Source organism: Schistocerca serialis, chromosome 1, assembly GCF_023864345.2.
Source record: "Schistocerca serialis cubense isolate TAMUIC-IGC-003099 chromosome 1, iqSchSeri2.2, whole genome shotgun sequence".
Classification (NCBI taxonomy): domain Eukaryota; kingdom Metazoa; phylum Arthropoda; class Insecta; order Orthoptera; family Acrididae; genus Schistocerca; species Schistocerca serialis.
In genome coordinates, this window is record NC_064638.1 from 718663090 (window position 1) to 718685591 (window position 22502).

Genomic DNA, 22502 nt, shown 5'->3' on the forward strand with positions numbered 1-22502 from the left:
CATTTCCTTTGCCACTAAAGTTTTATTTTTTTCCCTCTCTTTTGTATTTTATCGCTGCAGTATCATTCTCCAGTAGCAGGATACAATAACATTCTTTGCTAGAGAATCAATTCTGCAGTCAAAATTACAAAAATTTAACTGAAAGCTAAAACAATGAAAAATTCCCGGAATTCTGAGAAATTCCCGGGTTTTTTCCGGATTTCCCGGGTCGTATACACCCTGTGTCTGGTACAGGTCCCACACATTTGAACAATATTCTAGGATGGGTTGCACGAGTGATTTGTAAGTAATCTCTCTTGTAGACTGATTGCATTTCCCCCCACTGCTTTACCCATGACTGAACCTATGTGATCATTCCATTTCATATCCTTACTAATCATTTGTACGAGTTGGCCAATTTCAACAGTGACTCATTGATATTACAGTCATACGATACTATCTGTTTTTTCTTTTTTTAATTTTGTGACATGAACAGTTTTGCATTTCTGAACATTTAGTTGCCAATTTCTGCACCATGCTGAAATCTTATCAAGATATGACTGAATATTTATGCAGCTTCTCTCAGATAGTGCTTCATTATAGATGACTGCATCGTCTGCAGACAGCTCATTTTACTGTTAATTGTCTGCAAGATAATTAATATACAACATGAACAGCAAGGGTCCAACACACTTCCCTGGGGCACATCCGAAGTTACTTCTACATCTGTCGATGACTCTCCATCCGAGATAACATACTGTGCCCTTCCTACCAAAAAGTCCTCATCCAGTCACAAATTTCACTCGATACCCGAGTTATCAGGTAAAGTGACATGCACCGCTATGGATTAAAACGTGTAAATGGTATTTATAAGAGTGTAAGGTGTGTAGCTTTGATGTTACCTGGGTAGGTGCAGATCAGTAGTAGGGGTTGCCAGTGACAAATATCTACTGCACATTGAGGGAAAACTTGTGAGCATAAAGTGTTTCGAACTGGACAGGCGACTGCAAGTTCTTAGAGGATGCACAAGAGTAGTCTAAAAAATCAAGGAAGTAGCTCCAACTCCCGACTTTGCATTTACATTGTGCTCCACAAAGAGACATAAAATAACTTCACCGGATGAAACTTCCTCATTCTACAGTATTGGCAGTTTTTGTGTTGATAGCCATGTTTTGTAGGTGCGTAATACTCTCAGCTCATTCTGTTGTTGAAATAGTTTAGGTTGGGGGTTTGTGTTGTTCTGGCTGTGGATATCACTACAAAGAGATAATCATACATTTGTCTGCTCGTACTCATAGCTGTTCCTCTGTTTTCAGACAGTGTGTCTTTATTTGTGATTGGATGAACCATACATTACTCATGAAATGAAATAAGACCCCTTTGTCTATATTTGAAGTTACGGTTAGAAGCCCTAAACTCTCCATTCATTTCCACGTGGATCAGTAATAGGCACCATATAGTTGAAACATCTAAAATGGTTCTAGAAAGGATGGACAATAGCTGAAGGCCAAAGGAATGGGGGCAGTGGACCTCATTGCAAAGAAGAAAGTGTGGACAACCTTAGGAGGTCTGGGAAGTGATGGATGGCTGGTCTATAAGTACAGTAGCACAATTGAAGGAAGTGGAATACGGTCAGTGAGAAGTGGTGCCAGCAGTAAAATACTCGCGTGATGGCCATAATGATGAATGTAGTACATATTGTTATTCCTTGAGTCAAGGACAAACTGAAGTGGCCATCTGTAAGTAGTAGCCTGAAGAAATACATTGATGATACTGCATTCCAATATGGTTTCTTATCAGGTTCCAGCCATTCTCCTTTCATACATTAAGTGATTCCCAGTCAATACATGTCACAGATGACTACAAGCACAAGAAAATATCCCCAGAGGCTCTGTTGCCTCACACAGAGCTGCATAATGAATAATATAAATTTTGTTCCTCTCTGGAAAGACTTGCACTGTGATTCTACAATCAGGCAAGTGAACTAATTCAAAGGAAGGAACAGCAAACTCCAGGTGTGTGTTATAAGCTAACCACTTTCATTCCAAGAAAAGTTTCAGGATCTAGAAATAATATCCATCTCTAAGTCTCAGGAGTGGTAGCTTCAGATGTAGTACATGTTGACTGCCACAAGGCTGTTGGCAGCCACAGCAGAAACTTACACATCCATCACTATACATGCAGCATTCAATGTGTTAAGATAGAATTTGTGCTATTGAGACTTTCGTAAGCCCCAACTCACCACTTGATTTCACAAGTTCCATTCTTCTTTCCTCACTGTGGCTGCAATCTCACAGCTACCTCAACAGTTCTTCCAATATGCGTGGCACTATCACTTTAAAAGTTGTGTTATGTAAGAAAAATGTTGATCTAGCGCAAATTCTAAGAGTAGAACAGTTTTGCCTTTGGCTTCCACTAATCAGCAGTATTTGCTTATTGTGAACCTTCTGAGTAATCTACGTTTCAATAGAGTTAGAGCACAGTTAGGAGCTAAATGTCCTCCCATAAAGTACATTTTGCAAAATTATGAAGAGGTGAAGAACCTATTATAAATGCTAAACTAAATCATAAAACAATGAACACTTATGTTTGTTGACAATTCCTGGTTACAGGCATTGGTAAAAACTCAAGATGATGATGTTGAAACATACCAGTAATTACTAACACATTCACTACCATGAGGCCACAGCACAGCAAAGCAAAGTATCACACTCAAGACAGTAGTGTCCTGGGTGAAACATCCGTCTGTGTGTGTGGCAGTCAGTGTGTTAAACCACAAGAGAAAAACTACTGTATGAATAAATTGACAATCTCAAGAGAACTTGAGTGTAGTGTGCAAAATCTGAAGAATTAAAGAAATCAAAGACATGCAAAATGAAACTACAGGATGGCTTTTAATGGTTGGATTATAAAGTTTGCAGAAGATGTCACAAGCAAGTCCAAACTACACTCCTGGAAATTGAAATAAGAACACCGTGAATTCATTGTCCCAGGAAGGGGAAACTTTATTGACACATTCCTGGGGTCAGATACATCACATGATCACACTGACAGAACCACAGGCACATAGACACAGGCAACAGAGCATGCACAATGTCGGCACTAGTACAGTGTATATCCACCTTTCGCAGCAATGTAGGCTGCTATTCTCCCATGGAGACGATCGTAGAGATGCTGGATGTAGTCCTGTGGAACGGCTTGCCATGCCATTTCCACCTGGCGCCTCAGTTGGACCAGCGTTCGTGCTGGACGTGCAGACCGCGTGAGACGACGCTTCATCCAGTCCCAAACATGCTCAATGGGGGACAGATCCGGAGATCTTGCTGGCCAGGGTAGTTGACTTACACCTTCTAGAGCACGTTGGGTGGCACGGGATACATGCGGACGTGCATTGTCCTGTTGGAACAGCAAGTTCCCTTGCCGGTCTAGGAATGGTAGAACGATGGGTTCGATGACGGTTTGGATGTACCGTGCACTATTCAGTGTCCCCTCGACGATCACCAGTGGTGTACGGCCAGTGTAGGAGATCGCTCCCCACACCATGATGCCGGGTGTTGGCCCTGTGTGCCTTGGTCGTATGCAGTCCTGATTGTGGCGCTCACCTGCACGGCGCCAAACACGCATACGACCATCATTGGCACCAAGGCAGAAGCGACTCTCATCGCTGAAGACGACACGTCTCCATTCGTCGCTCCATTCACGCCTGTCGCGACACCACTGGAGGCGGGCTGCACGATGTTGGGGCGTGAGCGGAAGACGGCCTAGCGGTGTGCGGGACCGTAGCCCAGCTTCATGGAGACGGTTGCGAATGGTCCTCGCCGATACCCCAGGAGCAACAGTGTCCCTAATTTGCTGGGAAGTGGCGGTGCGGTCCCCTACGGCACTGCGTAGGATCCTACGGTCTTGGCGTGCATCCGTGCGTCGCTGCGGTCCGGTCCCAGGTCGACGGGCACGTGCACCTTCCGCCGACCACTGGCGACAACATCGATGTACTGTGGAGACCTCACGCCCCACGTGTTGAGCAATTCGGCGGTACGTCCACCCGGCCTCCCACATGCCCACTATACGCCCTCGCTCAAAGTCCGTCAACTGCACATACGGTTCACGTCCACGCTGTCGCGGCATGCTACCAGTGTTAAAGACTGTGATGGAGCTCCATATGCCACGGCAAACTGGCTGACACTGACGGCGGCGGTGCACAAATGCTGCGCAGCTAGCGCCATTCGACGGCCAACACCGCGGTTCCTGGTGTGTCCGCTGTGCCGTGCGTGTGATCATTGCTTGTACAGCCCTCTCGCAGTGTCCGGAGCAAGTATGGTGGGTCTGACACACCGGTGTCAATGTGTTCTTTTTTCAATTTCCAGGAGTGTACATCTAACACAAATCCAGTCCAATATTTCATAAACTCATATTTTAACTGTGTCACAGTAATAAACAATATCAAATTCTTGTAAACCCAGGAATACTGTGTCAACCTTGGCACCTTCATTTACTATCCTTTTGATATTTTAGTTGAATGGGGTGTGACAAGTTTCACATCTTTGTTGTTCAAAGAATGCAGGTTGAAACCCAAAGACGATATTGGTTTTTCAAGCAGGTTATAATATGTTTTGTAGTTCTGAAATTGTGTGCACCTGCTAGTGACTCTTCTTGAAAATGGGAATGACCTGCTGCTATCTCCAATCTCATGGAACACTACATTGTTCCAGACTTAAGATAAACTGCTGGTAGCAGGAAGCAAAACTCAATGCAATTATAGATACTGGATATGAGAAACAATTTTGAAAGTAACAGTAACTTACAAGGGAACCTCCCCATCGCACCCCCCTCAGATTTAGTTATAAGTTGGCACAGTGGATAGGCCTTGAAAAACTGAACACAGATGAATCGAGAAAACAGGAAGAAGTTGTGTGGAACTATGAAAAAAATAAGCAAAACATACAAACTGAGTAGTCCATCCGCAAGATATGCAACATCAAGGATACTGTGAGGGCAGGAGCGCCGTGGTCCAGTGTTCAGCGTAAGCAGCTCCGGAACGAGAGGTTCTTGGTTCTCGTCTTCCCTGGAGTGAAAATTTTATTTTCGCAAAGTTATGATCTGTCTGTTCATTCATTGACGTTTCTGTTCACTACAACAAGTTTAGTGTCTGTGTTTTGCGACCGCACCGCAAAACCGTGCGATTAGTAGACGAAAGGACATGCCTCTGCAATGAGAATCGAAAACATTTGATCGCAAGGTCATAGGTCAACCGATTCATCCACAGGAAAACACGTCTGATATATTCTATACGACACTGGTAACAGCATGTGCGTCACATGACAGGAATATGTTGTCGACCCACCTAACTTGTACACTTGGCGAATGGGTTTTACCTTGCCCGATTTAGGTTTTCTTGTGGATGTGATAATCACTCCCAAAAAAGTCATGAAAACATAAGAATGTGTCACATAAACTGCAACAAATGAATGTTTCACAGTCGCACAGTTTTCCCTGTACTCTGTCAAAATATATGTTTTAAACGTTTTCAAATTTTTCCTTGTGTAAACCGTCAAATCCTGCATATGTCCAAGCAAATCTGAACATGTCCTGGAATTTTGGAGAGCGAAGCTGATTATGTGTGAGTGCCTGAACTTTGATAATTGTCTGAAAATAAAAAATTTAACTTTTCACTCAAGGGAAGACTTGAACCATGGACCTTTCACTCCGCAGCTGCTCACGCTAACCACGGGACCACGGCGCTCCTGAGCTCACACTTGTCCTTGATGTTGCCTTTGTTGCGCATGGACTACTCAGTTTGTATATTTTGCTTATTTTTTTCATAGTCCCACACAACTTCTTCCTGTTTCCTCGATGGATCTGTGTTCAGTTTTTCAAGGCCTATCCAATGTGCCAACTTATAACTAAATCTGAGGGGGGTGCGATGGGGAGGTTCCCTTGTTAGAATAGAGACAAAGAAATGGGAGTTATAATGCAATATTCTTCAAAGTAAAAATCAGAACACAAAAACAATTACTGGTAAAAGACAAAAATGAGAACATAGCAACTATATAATAATAATAATAATAATAATAATAGAGTTGAACACCCTGGAGACACACTACTGCCAAAGATGAATCTGGATAAGCTCTGTAGGATATCAAGTATAGAAATCAACAACTTTGAGGGTATTATCACTGTTGTTATAGAATGCTGTGAGAAATGGAAAATTTTTATATTTCTGTTGAGAAACAGTTGTTTTGCTAAAAAAATGCAGTTATTAAAGGTTAGTGTTTCATTTCTCATGCATTTTAGGTGTTTAAGGTAATGAAAAATATTGGAGGAACTAAAATTTGATTATAAATCTGCCAGAGGTGTTAGAGAAACCATTTTAGTGAGAAAGTGAATACACAGACCCAAGTAACTTATGGTGTGCTTTTTGTGGTCAGTTTTGAAACAGAGCATTAATTATTAATGGGAGTGAAAGAATGTGACTGTTGAAAAAAAAAGGGGGGCGGCAGACATTTATTAAGGGGAGTAGTCTTTCAAGGACCACATAACACTCTTGATGAGCAAATCTGATGTAGTTTTCAATGAAAGTGACAGTAGGTATGGGGAGATATTCACGAGCTTCTAAATGAAGGAATGCAACACTTGAATGAAATACCTTAATATATTTCTGATGGATGTAACAAGTTATGTAGAAGTACACCGAGTAAAATTTGCTTGTGCAATAGCTCTATGGTTCTGGTGACAAAAGTGTAGTATGTAGAATATGATGAAACTCACTCACTCTCGAAATGTAGTACCATTACATGTTTTAAGGTGATAGTAGCATGTTAAAGGGTCAGAAAAATCTACACATTAGTATTAAGGAGGTGACAAACTTAGCATTTAATAATCGTAGTATGCTCTGAATATCAACATTTCAGAAATTATTAAGAGAACGTTTCCCTTGCAACATCAAAGATTGAAATCTTCTCTACGTCTCAGTACTGATTTCTTGTAACATGGGATTTAACTTCCTCTGTTTTTACGAGAAGTTAATTAGAAGCACAAAATCCCTAATTAATCATTAGGTGTATATTAAGTCAAACTTTCATTTGTTTCAGATTACTTAATGCATTTGCTGAAGAGGCGGCCAACGAAGATGCTATTTATTATATGGGCGAAGCACTGCGGCGTGGTGTGATAGATTTGGATGTCTTCCTGAAACAAGTACGCAGCCTCTCACGTAAACAGTTTATGTTAAGAGCATTAATGCACAAGTGTCGTCAAAGGGCAGGACTTGCCGGGTAACTCAGTTGGTGCCATTAAGGAGTGTAAAGAATTTTTCTTTATGATGGTAAAGTAACTGCTCAGATGTCAAGTGTTTCAGACAGCCACTGTATCATCATGCAGTAATGTGTATATTGTCATATACTTGTTACAGGTGATATATTTATACATGTTGTAATGCCTTTGTAACTGGAAAAATACATGATATTATACTGGAATGGTATTTTATTTATAAATATCCATAACATAAGCCATTTTCGTACTTTTAACTCAATTACTTTCTAGCCCGATGGATCCAGTTTTCCCCACGCAATGGAATGTTGTTGAAATGGAATCTGTAAAAAAAAAAAAATTTTTTTAAATTGTTTTAAGTAATTAAATTTCTATATACAAATTAAAGGAACTGAATTTTGTAAACAATTTGTACAGTAGTTTGTAAAATAAGTTATCTTTATACAGTACACACAACTTTTGGAATTAAATTTTAACTGCTACACCACCTCGATTCACGCTTCAAACAGAACTACCCCATTTACTAATAAAATAAGACCAAAATTTTATATTTCTTAAACATTATCGTGAATGTCAAACATGCTAAAGCTTCAATTATAACACATCTCATGAACTGAAGCACTAGTTGATAAAGTCAAACTAGTATTCCCCTGCTCCTTTATATAAATGTTTCGGTTGCACACTCTAAAACAGTGTATAGTAAAAATTTGTCTGACAAAACTCATGTACAACAAAAGCTGGAATTGAGCATGTTGGTGCCATTGACAAGACACCAAACTCCACTTTGTAAGGAACTGGGGTGCCCAAATGCCCATCTAGACTCCGAGATAAATACACCTAAGCATTGTGCTTAAGTCTAGCTTCATTGGGGCTTGGGAATTAACAGTAATCTCTTTTACTGTTTTTGTTCCAAATACATAGTTGCCAGTGTAAGAAAAACATTGTTTGTTGCAAACATGCACTTCATTTTGGAACAGACTTTGTATAAGAGCTGTTAAAGTCTCCTTTGAAATACACACAGACAAAAAATCCGGAACTGGTGGGAGGTACCTGCCCATAACGCTCCAAATGTTCTCAATTCGGGAGAGACCTGCGGACCTTGCTGGTTGAGGTAAGGTTTGGCACGCATGAAGGCAAGCAGTAAGAACTCCCACCATGTGTAAGTGATCAGTATCTTGCTGAAATGTAAGCCCAGGATGGCTTGTCATGGAGGGCCACAAAATGGGGCATACAATATCACTGATTTATCGCTGTGCTGTAAGGGTGACACAGATGAAAACCAAAGTGGTCTTGCTGTGGAAAGACATGGCAATCTGGATCATCGCTCATGGTTGTTGGGGCATATGGCAGGTAATAGTCAGGTTGGCATACTAACGGTGTCTGAAGCTACTCCAGACGTATATTCGGCCAGGAATCCCACTGACTGGAGTAAATTGCCTTCAGCACTGAGCTTCGAATTGAGCCCCGAAGACCAATGAACAGTGTCTGGTCATGCCCCAAACAGCAGTGGGATACCAACCCAATAGTTGCCCACCATACACCTAAACAACTGGGAGTGATTGTCTGGAGTGCCATTTCTTTTCAAAGTAGGACCCCTTTGGTTCCCATCCTCAGCACCCTTACAGCACAGCAGTAAGTCAACAATATTCTATGCTCCATTTTATTACCTACGTGGCAAACCATCTTCAGCAAGATAATGTCCACCTGCACACGGCAAGAGATTCTATTGCTTGTCTTCATGCTTGCCAAACTACATCAGGCAGCAAGGTCTCCACATATCTCCCCAACTGAAGACATTTGGAGCATTATGGGTATTATAGATAGGAAAGTGGACACAGGTGAAGACGAGATGGGAGACATGATACTGCGAGAAGAATTTGACAAGGCCCAGGGGTTGACAATATTCCGTAAGAACTATTGATGGCCTTGGGCGAGCCAGCCATGACAAAATTCTTCCATCTAGTGTGGAGGATGTGCTAGGCAGGCAAAATACCCTCAGACATCAGGAAGAATGTAGTAATTCCATTCCATACAAAGCAGTTGCCAACAGGTGTGAATATTACCAAACTATCAGTTTAACAAGTCATGGTTGCAAAATATTAATACAAATTCTTTATAGAAGAATGGAAAAACTGGCAGGAGTAATCTCTGTAAAGATCAATTTGGATTCCACAGAAATGTAGGATACATTTATAGCATTTGTAGACTTAGAGAAAGCTTTTGACAATGTTAACGGGAATACTCTCTTTGAAATTCTGAAGTAGCAGGGAAACTATTTACAACTTGTACGGAAACCAGACAGCAGTTACAAGAGTTGACATGCATGAAAGGGAAGAAGGGGTTGAAAAGGGAGTGAGACAGGGTAGTAGCCTATTGACAATGTTATTCAATACGTACACTGAACAAGCAGTAAAGGAAACCAAAGAAAAATTTGGAGTAAGAATTAAAGTTCAGGAAGAAGAAATAAAAACTCTGAGGTCTGCCTATCATATTATAGTTCTGTTAGAGGCAGCACAGGACTTGGAAGAGCAGTTGAACTGAATGGACAGTATCGTGAAAGGAATATAGATTACTAACATCAACAAAAGCAAAACAGTGGTAATGGAACGTAGTCAAATCGGGCGATACTAAGGGAATCATTAGGAAACGAGACACTTAAAATAGTGTATGATTTTTGCAATTTAGGCAGCAATGTAACTGCTGATCACTGAAGTAAGGAGGATATAAAACGTAGACTGACAATGGGAAGAAAAGCATTTCTGAGGAAGAGAAATTTGTTAAGACAGAATATAGATTTAAGTGTTAGGAAGTATTTTCTGAAGGTATTTGTCTGGAGTGTAGCCATGTATGGAAATGAAACATAGATGATACACAGTTTAGATAAAAAGAGAATAGAAGCTTTCAAAATGTGGTGCTACAGAAAGATGCTGAAGTTTAGGTGGGTAGATCACATAACTAATAAGGAGGTACTGAACAGAATTGGGGAGACAGGAAATTTGTGGCGCAACTTGATCAAAAGAAGGGATCTGTTGACAGGACACATTCTGAGATTTCAAGGGATCACCAATTTAGTACCAGACGAAAGTGTGGGAGGTAAAAATTTTAGAGGGAGACAAAGAGATGAATACAGTAAGCAGATTCAGAAAGAGAGATGTTGCAGTAGTTATTTGGAGATGAAGGAGCTTGCAAGACGATGACGATGACAACAAGCAGGGCCTCCCCACTAGTCCAGGATTTTGGCGGCCTAACATATCAACTGGACAGAATTTTGCATGATGTGTCTGAGGAGGACATCCAACAACTCTATCCATGCCAAGCTGGAAACAGCTTGCATAAGGGCCAGAGGTGAACCCCAACATGAAGATCTTTCTGTTTAATAAGTCATCCAATTTTTCTAAAATTGTATTCATTTGTTTGTACATGTACATCACATGTGCAGATTCCTGTCCTATTTGGATAATTTCTTCATTGTGTTTCTTTTCTTCTTAATGTGTGTTTATTACAATAGATGGCCTCCAGAGGAAGGAAGATTAAACATGAAATCTACTATGAAGAGCAAGTGGTGATAAGCACATCAAGAGTTGGGACACCACCCAGCTCACAGAATCTTATCTATTTACACGTCATATGCATAGTTTGCAGGACCTAGACTTTTGTGTACATGCTTGTAGGATGTATTAAAGTGCATAAGCTGCACTACTACATTCCAGTGCTTGCTCAGTGCCTTCACTATGTAATGTGGGACTGTAGGCTATGCTTTTTATTTGAAATAAATGCAGAAACATTACCACCTGATATGTTTAGTGATGTGGAAATTTTTTTACAAACTGTTACTGTCTTCAAACAATGATATACAGTTTGGAATAAATCAAAATGAGGAATGATGTGATCAAAAGTTTACCACTGTTCAACAGTTCCTGCAGTTTTAAACAGCTTTTGCTCTCCCTCCCCCCACCAAGTCAGGCCATTCTGGTTGTCTTATGTCCTGCATTTGAATACCATGTCTAAAATCCTCCATGGCCTCTTAAGTGACTCAAAAATAAGCTGTTGTAATCACCTTAACCTGTGCATGCAGACTTGGTACCTTCTTATTGCAGTTCTATACAGGAATACTGCAGCGGTAGGTGCTCTGACAAAAGTATTGTTCAGATTTCATATAAGAGTTCACCTGCAGTCAGTGATAATATATTGAGCAAATTTTAGAATCAGACAATTGGAAAAGTAATCAAAGTACTGAATCTAATGTGAAATGTTTCCAGTTTTCATGCTTATGCTATAACAACTCACAGAAAAATGGTATCACTATAATCTGGTTTAAATTAGTTGGCATCTGATGGCTGAAAGTCCAAAGTTGCGCTATTTTCACAAGTCTGCAGACAGCCACCACTGCATCAATAAAAAGTGACTTTAAAGTCTCATCTCCCACAAAAACCACATAAATATCAAATTGACATGTGTTATAGACCTATATAGTGTGTGTGAATGTTAAAATGTTCTTAATTGTAAGTAGAAGCAAAGTTCTGTTAATTTTTTTGGAGCAGTATAACTTCTTACAATATCTTGGTTGGCAATCGATTTTATCGAAGTTCTGATTTGTATTCCATCTATGCAAATATAAACTTCACAAAATTACTTTTTTGCCATTTTGTCAATATCTAACTCACGTATGAAGTCTACCTGTGACAAAATGTCTTAATTCTTTTATGTTATAGATGTCCATAACACTGTAAAGAATTTAGCAAGAGCAAGTATTGGCTGCAGAGCGAAGAATGTCAAAACCATATTCCTAATTTTAATTAGGACCAGAAATTGGAGAATTCTTTGCATCAAGTAAAGTTTCCTATATGAGAATTGGCAGACAATGGTATATGCTGCAGAACTGTCTTCTCTAAGTCAACACTGCCAGCCTCCAATTGTTTTATTTGTGGAGGTAGCAGTCAAGCATATTCACTGTCAAATGCCAACTAACTTATAAAAAGTGATGAAAAGAATGAAGTTAAGACTTAAAAATAATTTACTTCTAACTATGCAGATAATTTTTTGACCTAGACTGCTTCCACAAAAAACCAAGCCTGACTGGACCTGAAGATAACTGCAAACCCTTACAATGTTTCCAGGAGAATGAGTACACACTTTTTTCCAACTAGACTATTTTTAATTTATACTGCTGTTAGTACCATTTTATCTTTTTCTATGAGGCACCACCATTTAAATTGGACAGTTCACAAAACACCCAGTGATTTAATGCATGAACTACACTCAAAGCATGACTTACACACAAGAAGCTATTTAGTCGAATTGATCTCTTTAATGTTGTTAATTACAAAGTTGTAAAACTGGCATGTAACAAATATTGGTATTACCTATATATCTTTAATGTCATGTAAAAAATTACTTATGGAACAGTTAAGAAAATATACTAGCCATTCCAAAACAGCCTATAAGTTTAGTACTCTTGACTGCAGTGCAAATGCAGTAGTTGGGTTTCATCTTAAACTGCTTTTTACTTTTTTGCAGTTGTTATACCAAGCTGTGCTACTGCTAAAACTGATTTCCACTAAATTTGTCCCTGGCTGATAAGCCATACAGAAACAAGCAGTAATACTAACAGCCCGTAAAAATGTTTAGATGCAATCTGAGATATTAATTTCAATATAAAAATCAACTACCTCATTCAAGAGACAGAGCAAACATATATAGGATGAACATTAATAAAACAGACAATCTACAAGGATAGATTCCCGACTGGAAAGGGAAGAAAAAAGGTCCTATTAACATGTGTCCAAACCATGGTAGATGGTGCTGACCAATGAAAGTTCCTCTGCCAAGTACCACGTATTCCTTGCATGTTGCAGGCTGTGTGTGTGACACAGTACACTGTAAACAGCAGAATGGCTCGGTATTTATGTTGGAAACCTACCAATATGGTGTTTGTGTACGGCCAAGCTGATGGAAACTGTTGATAGGCAACATGGCTATATCAAAACAAGTACCCTCACAGACACCACCACATCACACTACATTTCAAGCACTTTTTGGTAATTTACGTGACCATGGGTCCTTTCAGACAGACGAACATGCAGGGAGGCGTACACCAGATTTGGAGGACCAGGTTCTATATGATATGAGATGAACCCTAGTACAAACTCCAAACAAGTGTCCCGCCAACATGGTGTAAGCCAGAGTGCAGCAATCCATGATGCAGCCTGTGAACACGTGCACTGTATCCCATGGAGGCCACTTTGAACATCTGTTGTGACATGGATGCGATGCAGCTCTGTACTGTGTTCTGGAATGATTTTTTGTTGTTGCACGCACACCATCCATTTCCAAGCAGCTGTTCATAGGACGTGTCCAGTCAGGAATCCATCCCTGTATTCTGTCAGTTTTTTGTGTTCACCCTTCATAATATCAGAAGTCTTATTCCATTAAATGGCATCCCTTACTAGTTTTTGAACTTTGTTCATTTCCAACTTTACAATCCCCATTAGAAAAATTCTTGCCCTTATCTCCCAAAAGCTTACAGATGATCAATATAAAACAAAGAAGAACATGTATAAAATAAGTGTTCTACATACGTATTGAGTAAATTATCAATGAGAAGTGATATGGCTGCAGTGATAAAATGCTTCCAAACTTACAATTTTATTTTCAATTCATTTGTTTTTCAGAATCTGTACCTCAACTATAAAGGAATTGCCACAAGTGTTAAGAATGTTGTGTGCCTTCTCATAAACAAACAGCATAGTACTTCTCTATTGGACATTCTCTTTAATAGAGATGGCTGCACCTAAAAATGCATGATGTGTTGCTGCAATTAATACTAATTATACTGCTAGTAGCTTTTTGCAATGTATGTTCATTTTGGAATGTGAAATAATCCTACAAGCTGACTGTATGTCAGGAGCAAAAAGGTACTTATAATCACTAATAATTTTGTGTGTGTGTGTGTGTGTGTGTGTGTGTGTGTGTGTGTGTGTGTGTGTGTGTGTGTGTGGGCGCGCGCGCGCGCGGCACACCCCAACCAATGTCACACTATGCAGCTATGTTTCCTACAATTAAGAGAAAACAAGATTTTTTCATGAGGCTCTTGAATAAGATATACTGCTTGGAACTATAAAAGATAGCAGCAGGCATAATCCATATCATTTCAGGCAGGGGTTTACCTTTATAGTCTCAGATGTTATTGAATTTAGCATGTGTTAAAATTCAGGAGTAAGTATATAAAAAAAAAAAAAAAAAAAAAAAAAAAAAAAAAAAAAAAAATTTAAAAAAAAATCCTGTCCCGACATACAGGCCTCCAAAGATGACACTGAACACCATTTTGAAGATGAGAATTTCGGAATTTTTTTTTAAATGCCGTATATCTAACCGTTCTAGATATTTGATTAGAGGTTTTTTTTTTTAATTTGAAACACAATTGATTTATGGTTACAATGGTATCCTTCGTTTTGACATCTGTCAAAGTTCTTTCGAATTTTTTTTTTTTAAATTCGAAGATTTTTTTTTTTCAAAATTCCAATCCAGAAAAAGTTACGAGTTTCTTCTGTTGATTAGTACCATGTAGTACTATATTATCTGTAAAGAGGAGCTTCCACTTTTAAATTGGACAGGTTTTATTTTTAAAAAATCACTTTTTAACTTTCAAGGGTAATGTATGTTTTCACTGAAGTTGTTCTTACTAATTTCTTTGTTACAATATTAATTTATATTGTCTTTGTTGAAGTTATTCCTTATTACTTTCTTCTGTTGCAGATATTTCTTGCACTTTGTTGTAGTTTCTCGTCAGTTTCTTTGTCGTGGTTATTCATTGCAGGTTTCTGTATTGTAGCTGCTCAGTGCTAATTTGTTTACTGAAGAGGCTTCTAACAAATCTGAGAACATTCAGCAAGTTCTGTGTCTTTGTGAGGAATTTGCCCGCTGACACAGTTGCAGGGTGTTTTGTGGAAAGGACTGTTTGAAATGTCTTCTGACTGTGGTCACAGTAGAGTGAAGTGTGCAGACTATTTGCATATCTATAAAAGAGTGATATAGAAGACAAACAAAAAAACAGCCTTTGTTTAGGTTGGGAAGAAGAGTTCTCATTTGAAGACCGTTTCAAAGTGAACACGTTTCCAGTGGCGACTTGTGTGTTCTAAATGTTTTGACAGAATAACAACAACGATAGTGTCTGAACAAGGTGAAGCCTCCCATGGTGCAGATTTTGCATCAACAGAGGAAGAATTAAATACCCTGAATCAGTCAACTACAGAGGTAGGTGTCAGTCTTGTTAAGAAACAGTGGTCAGTGAAGTTGAGTAATAAGCTCTAACGCATCAAGAAAGTGCAGATAAATTACTAAAGCTATGGATGAATTCACCACAGCAAAAATGACCACACTCTTCAAAGTAGAAATTCCATCTTCAGAAGAAAATGAACCAAAGCACTCTTGCACCTCCCGCTAGGAATTATTCACAAATGTCAATTCAGCTGTTGGATATTGTGCATCCTACAGTGAAAAGGTGCAAGTTTTAACTATTATTCCAAAGAAATTTTCAAAGAAAACGACTTTGAACCGCGTTCCATCAGTATCAAAGTAAATGGTAGACAAATCAAGAAATGTGAGTTCCATAAAAGGAGTCTCTATTGTGGTCATCCCGTAGATGCAGCTCAAGTTCAAGAAGTGCAGTCATTTTATCTGGAAGATAAATGGGACTGTTCTCGCCATAGTGCCAACAAGAAAGACACTATAACTGTAACAATTGAAGGTCAAAAAGTTGTGAAAGTGAAGAGGTACATGACTAAGTATTAAAGAAACTATCGCAATTTATAAGGGCAACTATAGTACTTCACGTATTGAAAGATCAAAATTTTATTCATTATGATGTAAGTGGGCAGTGTATGAATTTTGAATCTACTGGAGCACTTGACATATGACACCTTGGTTGAGCATGTGAAATCATAAATAATCTGTGATGTTAAGTGAGAGACTTGTTTGTTTCAAGACTGGTGACTGTCCTGGAAAGGGAGGACTGTCTTTACAGACACTTGGCCTGGAAGGCATAACAGATAACTCTCCAGAAATTACACATGCGTCATCGGAGGAAAATAAACTAATTAAGGAAACTATTGCCTTTGACACTTTCATTGATGAACTTGGTAAATGGTCAGTGAAAGCAGAGCCTGAAGAAATTGCAACAACAACATTGCAGAAGTGAAAGGGTGTGTACAGGCCGAAGAACTACGTTTCGTGTTTCACTGTGATTTTGCTGAAAACTGGTCTGAAATTCTCCCAGAAGAAGTTGGAGTAACGACCAGGTTTCAATTTTTACAGGAGTGACACATTTAAAAAACGAGACCACAAATGTTGCAGTCATGACACCGGACATGACTCATCACCTGCTTTGCTAGCAATGCGCTAAATTCTTCAACTGCAAACAGGGGCAGAGAATATCATTATTTCTGATGGTCCTCCTAGTCATTTTAAAAATAGTTACTAGCTGTTTGAATTGAGAAAGTCTCTTGTGCCAACTGACTGGGTATACAGTGCTACTAGTCACAGGAAGGGGGCTTGTGATGGTGTAGGAGGCTTGCTGAAGCACCATGCTACAAAACAAACTACAGCTATGATTCAGAATGTTGAGTATTTTACGAAAGTTGTGAAATCTTATACATCCACAGCCCTCGTTCTTTTGTCCAAAGAGAAAATCTAAGAATTCCATGAGCAGAAAAAAGAAAAATGGTCCAAACAAACTACTCTTGAGAAAGGAATTCAGAAGAGACACTTTAGGACACAAAGTGATGGGCAAACTCATATTGCATGCACTTTAGAGAGCAGGCGCAAGAAGAAATTTCATTCATTCTGCCAACACCTCAGATTAACAACCTAAGAAGGAGGTGTTTGTGGCTTGTGTGTATGACTGTGACTGGTGGATTGCAGAATTATAGACACCTCTTATTATGAGTTAAACGTAATTGTAGTGAACTTTATGCAACCACATGGGCCAGCTGCTGGATATCAACAATGCCATTAGTGCTCATTTCCTGTTCACAATGTTTTTAAAATTGTAAGTGCTCCAGTTCCTATTGGTTCACCAGGAATGCATATCTATATCAAAGGAAGATAATGAAGCAGTGGAACACATTTTTAGTTCATTGACTAGCTAATTTCAGTAAAAAACAGAGTGCACAGAAGTCATATAAATTGAAATGTTTAACTTTTTGGATGTTTCACATAAATTTTGGAACCATTTAAAATGCTTGGAGGGGAAAAAAAATTGAGTCTCTTACTCATCTTTCAAAACTAAAATTAAGTTAAATAAGGACAGGTTTTGATTTTTATGAGCCTATTATGTGATAATAAAACAGGTTTTATGTACGGCAAAAATTTCAGTTGTTTATAAAACCTGTTCAAACTGGAAGTGGCTCCCCTTTTCAGGGAATGTAGAACTAACTTATATGGTACTACCAACAGAAACAAATTATGTATTGGCATTTTTGAAAAAAAAAAAAATTTCATAAATTATAAAAAAAGTTCAGAATGCTAAAGTAAAAGAATTGTGACAGATAAGTCCAAATGGAGGATTTCTTTGTAATCATAAAGCAATTATCTTTCAAATAAAAACACCCCCAACATAATATCTAGAATTGTTCTGGGAATACAGCATTTTTAAAAAAATTTCCAAAATTCGCATCTTCAAAACGGTAAGCAGTGTCATCTTTGAAGGGTTTTAACTCTAAGCAGAAATTTTTTTGGAGAAAACAAATTTATGTTCCTTACTTAGTTCTTCATTTTAACATATGCTAAATTCAATAACATCCGAGACTATGAATGTTAGATTTTTTCCTAGCCTGCCTGAATTGATAGGAACTATGCCAGGAACTATTTCTTGGTGTTCCATTGACAGTCACAGTTTGCAACTAAGAAGTTAGTCCACTCACTTCCACTGCAATGTGGTGTCAAGCCACTAGCACTTCCAAAGAAAGTTAAGGATAACATTTTGCAATGATGATTTGGGCTGAACACTATTGGGAAAAAATAACAATGCAACACAATTTTGTTGTTCATAATACTTTTTAATTTGCCACAACTGGCAATTTTATAATACGGAAATAGCTAGAACTGTATCTTGTAAGATATTCAATTACAGCACAGCTGCTTTAGTCCAGTAAGTTTGTACCACAAGGTTGGATTCCATATTTACATAAATTTCATTTTGTTTCCGCTCAACATTCGCGATTTAGAAATAACAAAGGCTATGCCACTGCAAGCAGCAACTAAACATCGAAAGCAATTTCCTCCCTTCACTTCCTCGACATGTTTAACCAAGTAATTCACAAATAAGTAACGCTACACAGTTGAACATGATGGCATTTGATTTTGGTATTTTTACCTTCATACGTATATCCCGACCCAGAGAAGTAGAAACAACACTCCTGAACCGGAAAATATTGCTGCCACTAACGCGACAAGCAATTCTTTAAATATGTCGCGTGTAAATTTGGTACTCGTCACTTCATACACGAATAGCCACGCTGTAAAAAATATACCAATCCCCAACAGCACCACAGTAAGGTGTGGGAAAACTGCTGGGTTGACAGGTGATACATATCTGGACATTGACTCAACGTCGAGCTGCAAACAGAAAAGAATAACACTTCTTAACATTAAGTACATAATTTTTCTAGTTGTGAACACATACCGATTTGACAGGATACCCAGCTTTTAACGTTATTAATGCTTATAGCATACTTATGAACAGGGAAGAATAAAACTATACCATTGTTAATGTGATGTATGCTCTTCAAAAATGTAGTCTACTTTTAAATTACAATCCTCACAAAACACAAGACGTGGCTTTCTCGCATACTACGGCGTGGTTTGTACTAGGCAGATCCCATCATTTGATTCGTGTCCTAAGATGATGGGTGACGAAGTTATCTCGGCGCAGTGAGTAACAACACGGCCGTATTTATGATACGAGCGGCCGTGGTAACAACAGGTCATGTTAAACTGTGGTAACAATCACGATTATCATCGTGTAGACCATAATGAAATATAATAAACAGAGTTTTTGGTGATTCACTTGGAATTTAGAAAGAGTACATTAAGTTGTAATTTAAAAATATCAGCGATATATCGTTCTAAGTTTTGCGAAAATTGTGAACTCGGCGAAACAGTAAGTAGTACCATCTCATTGTTAAGATATGAACTAATGATAATAGATATAGAATTTGGCATGCGTCTCAATCAACTAAAATGAATTGGGCTTTTTTTTACGCAGAGTAGATGCACCTCGATGTTAATGATTCCAAATACAATTAAAGTACAACGTAATTCACTATTTAATTGGGATATTGATGATTCCACCGATTGCACTAAAGGAACAGCATAAGAATGGTAGATTTGCTATTACTGCTCAACGTAAAAGGAAGAATTTTAGATTTAAATTAATTTTTCAAATCATATAATACGTTTACAATTCATCAACAGCCGAGGACCCGCGAACCAGAGATGACCATAGAAGCAAGCGAGAAAGTGCTGCGATCTATCGATGGACTGTTTTAGCATGTGGGCGAAAGATGTGTTGCCAGGATTCTGTACGTGATACGGTAGTTGATTTGTAACGAAACGTGAAGTGTATTTTTTTAGTAATGTTTGTTATTGTCATAAAAATATTGAAGTGCTGTCGTCAATGCTGCCGTACTTCTGTTTCGTGTCGTTGATTGCTTGACTTCGGAAGTTGGTAACTAGGTTCCCATCTGACAGTTTGTCAAATAAACATTGGAAACTTATTGCTTATGGCTTGAATTTATTTCATAGAATCATATGGCTCGCATCTTTCATCACGATGAGAAGTTCGCCCGGTATATTAGTTCATGTCACTAAACTGATCAACCTTTCTGTGTAGTAACAAATTTTGGTAGGCGGCACCTGTCAATTGGAGTTTACGAAGGGTACGTGCATCGGCGGAATACAGTTTCTGTTTCTCTGCCTGAGATAGTGTACATCGCTTTAATCATGTAACAATAGTGAAATTATTTGAAGACCACCAGTGACCTACTTATCTACTTTCGGGTACGTAAGATTTGTGGTATATTCAGAATTTCAGGAACTGAAATGAACATAGGGTGATAGCGTACAGATGTTGAATACCGGGATGGTGTGTGGCGCGGATATCTCCATTTATGCGGGATGAGTGAAGAGGAGCTGCTGCAAAGAGCGGCGGAAGAGAGGGCCAGTATTGTGAGCCGTTACAAAAAGGGCCGAGAAAATGGAGCACAGATTGACCCCTGGGAGGATCCAGCCTTCGAAATTTATCATGTTACCGATCGACATGGATTTATACAGTGAGTACATGAATATATTGATTTTTCACTATACCTTCTATTTAGTTAATAGCTTTCCACAAAATTATAGTTTCGTGATATACAAAAATATTCGCGTAGGATGCTGTTGGCAAAAAATTCATTTTCTTTCTTGAAGGTTTGCTGTGTATTTGGTAAAAATAAGCAGTTTTTTAAATGTTGCCAAATACTGTATTTAATTGCCGACCTACACACTTAATAACTGCTTGGCAAAATTTAGTGTAAACAATTTGGTGTTTATTTTTAATTTGACTGTTTATAAACTTATTTTAGAATTAACTGTTACTCCACTTTAACATAGAAATGGAAACCAAATTGAATATGTGTCTACTGAACAATAACTTGCACAGGATATGTGCTGTAATGACATGTTTAACTATCAAATCCTCTAATGATATAGTTGGCTATACTCATCATTGTGCAAGAACAGTTATTTAAAGGCTGCAAAGTAAAACATAAATGCTCCTTCCCTCCCCCATCTCTGAGTCTGCCATCCAGATTTTGGTTTCCCTCGGTTTCCTTACACTACTTTAGTCGAATGGTTCCTCCGAAAGGGCATGGCCGACGTACTTTCTCAAAGTTTCTGCGCAGTCTGTAGTGACCTCATTGTCAGTGGGATGTAAACATCCCAAGTCTTCCATCCTTTCATACTACCTCTCTGTTCTGTAGCTACGTTTTATAATATTTGGGACAAAATGAACAGGTTCTATTCTGATCAAATAAGAATTGTACCATTACCCTGTCTATGTTTAGTACAGTGTTTTGAGTGGTTTTGATTCCCTCTGGCACATTTTACATGCCAGTTTCAGTATAAATTTTTCTTTTACTAAGAGGACTATTTAGGCAATTACCACAACTAAACGCTGTCATGCTTTAAAACTTATTTCCTCTGTTCTCTTGACAGCTGGCAACTATCTTCTTTTTTGATTTAGTTTTCTTAACTTAATTTTATTTGGTTGAGTGCCACAGAGTAATGCAATGAGAAACTGTAAGAAGTGGCTCCTGACACATTTTGGCAATTTGTTTAAACACCTTTAGATAAATACTATTAGCTTATGCTACCATTGCCAGTGCTAGTGCACTATGTCTAATGCATTGATATTGATAGAATAGAGAACTAAAACCTTCCTTATTTCATAGCACACAATTTGTTGCCACATATGGTATGTATAGTGCCAATTAACTGCCACGCATCCCTTCCTTCCCAAGCTTTCTTGGGACTAGTGTAGCAGGGGATACAACCCGTCGGCTTTGGACAATGACGTCACAAGTCGCCAAACGAGAAGCGATTCTTCTTAGTGTTGTAGCTCCCTTCAGTAGCTGATAAGTGTTTTTTGGCTTTAAAAAAAAACTCAAGAGATAGAATAAACAGATCCACTTTATTAAGCAGTCAGTAAAAAAACGAAACTGAAATATAACAGCAAAAGCGAAAATGGTAAACTGCTCTCTGGCGACTTGTGACGTCATTGTCCAAAGCCGACGGGTTGTATCGCCTGCTACACTAGACCCACTTTCTTTTGTGATCTTGACAAATCTTTGTACAATTATTCTATGAATTTCTTTACCAACCAGTGAAGTAAAATTGTTAAACAAACTGGACTCTGCGTGTGTTCTTTCTCATCCTTCTGTTTTTTTTTAGCAACTTACTTTATTAATATTTATAATCACATGTGCTGATTACTGTGATATGGTAAAGCAGGGCTACTTTCCTCATAGGAGAAAAACTTCCCTCCAACTCTGAAAAAGGATTCAATCCTACCTAGCACCTATTCTAATAAACATTTTGCAACAGATTTGATTCTGTCTAACAGTTGAGCATTTCTGCTAGCTCATATGTTTGAGTTATTCTGTTTCTCACTGTCTTGGATATTGTCTGCTAGCAAAATCTGTACTACTATATTTTTGAGTTAT

The 22502-nt window shown here is 38.6% G+C and overlaps 2 protein-coding genes across 7 annotated transcripts in view; both read left to right on the forward strand.

Moving 5' to 3' along the window:
* Window positions 1-7451, forward strand: part of LOC126481244 (tumor susceptibility gene 101 protein) — a 159848-nt gene extending 152397 nt beyond the window's left edge. For all 4 annotated transcript variants that reach the window (XM_050104860.1, XM_050104867.1, XM_050104876.1 and 1 more), the window contains one exon: window positions 7068-7451. In XM_050104860.1, the coding sequence (XP_049960817.1) occupies window positions 7068-7254 (187 nt within the window). In that variant the 3' untranslated portion in view covers window positions 7255-7451. The remainder of the gene's footprint in view (window positions 1-7067) is intronic.
* Window positions 7452-19750: 12299 nt separating this feature from the next.
* Window positions 19751-22502, forward strand: part of LOC126481267 (USP6 N-terminal-like protein) — a 284510-nt gene continuing 281758 nt past the window's right edge. The window contains exons 1-2 of one of the 3 annotated variants that reach the window (XM_050104896.1): window positions 19751-20180; window positions 20328-20573. In XM_050104896.1, coding sequence (XP_049960853.1) covers window positions 20419-20573 — 155 coding nt within the window. In that variant the 5' untranslated portion in view covers window positions 19751-20180; window positions 20328-20418. Of the gene's footprint in view, window positions 20574-22502 lie in introns of all 3 variants that reach the window. The other 2 variants (XM_050104903.1, XM_050104911.1) reach the window with 2 other exon arrangements.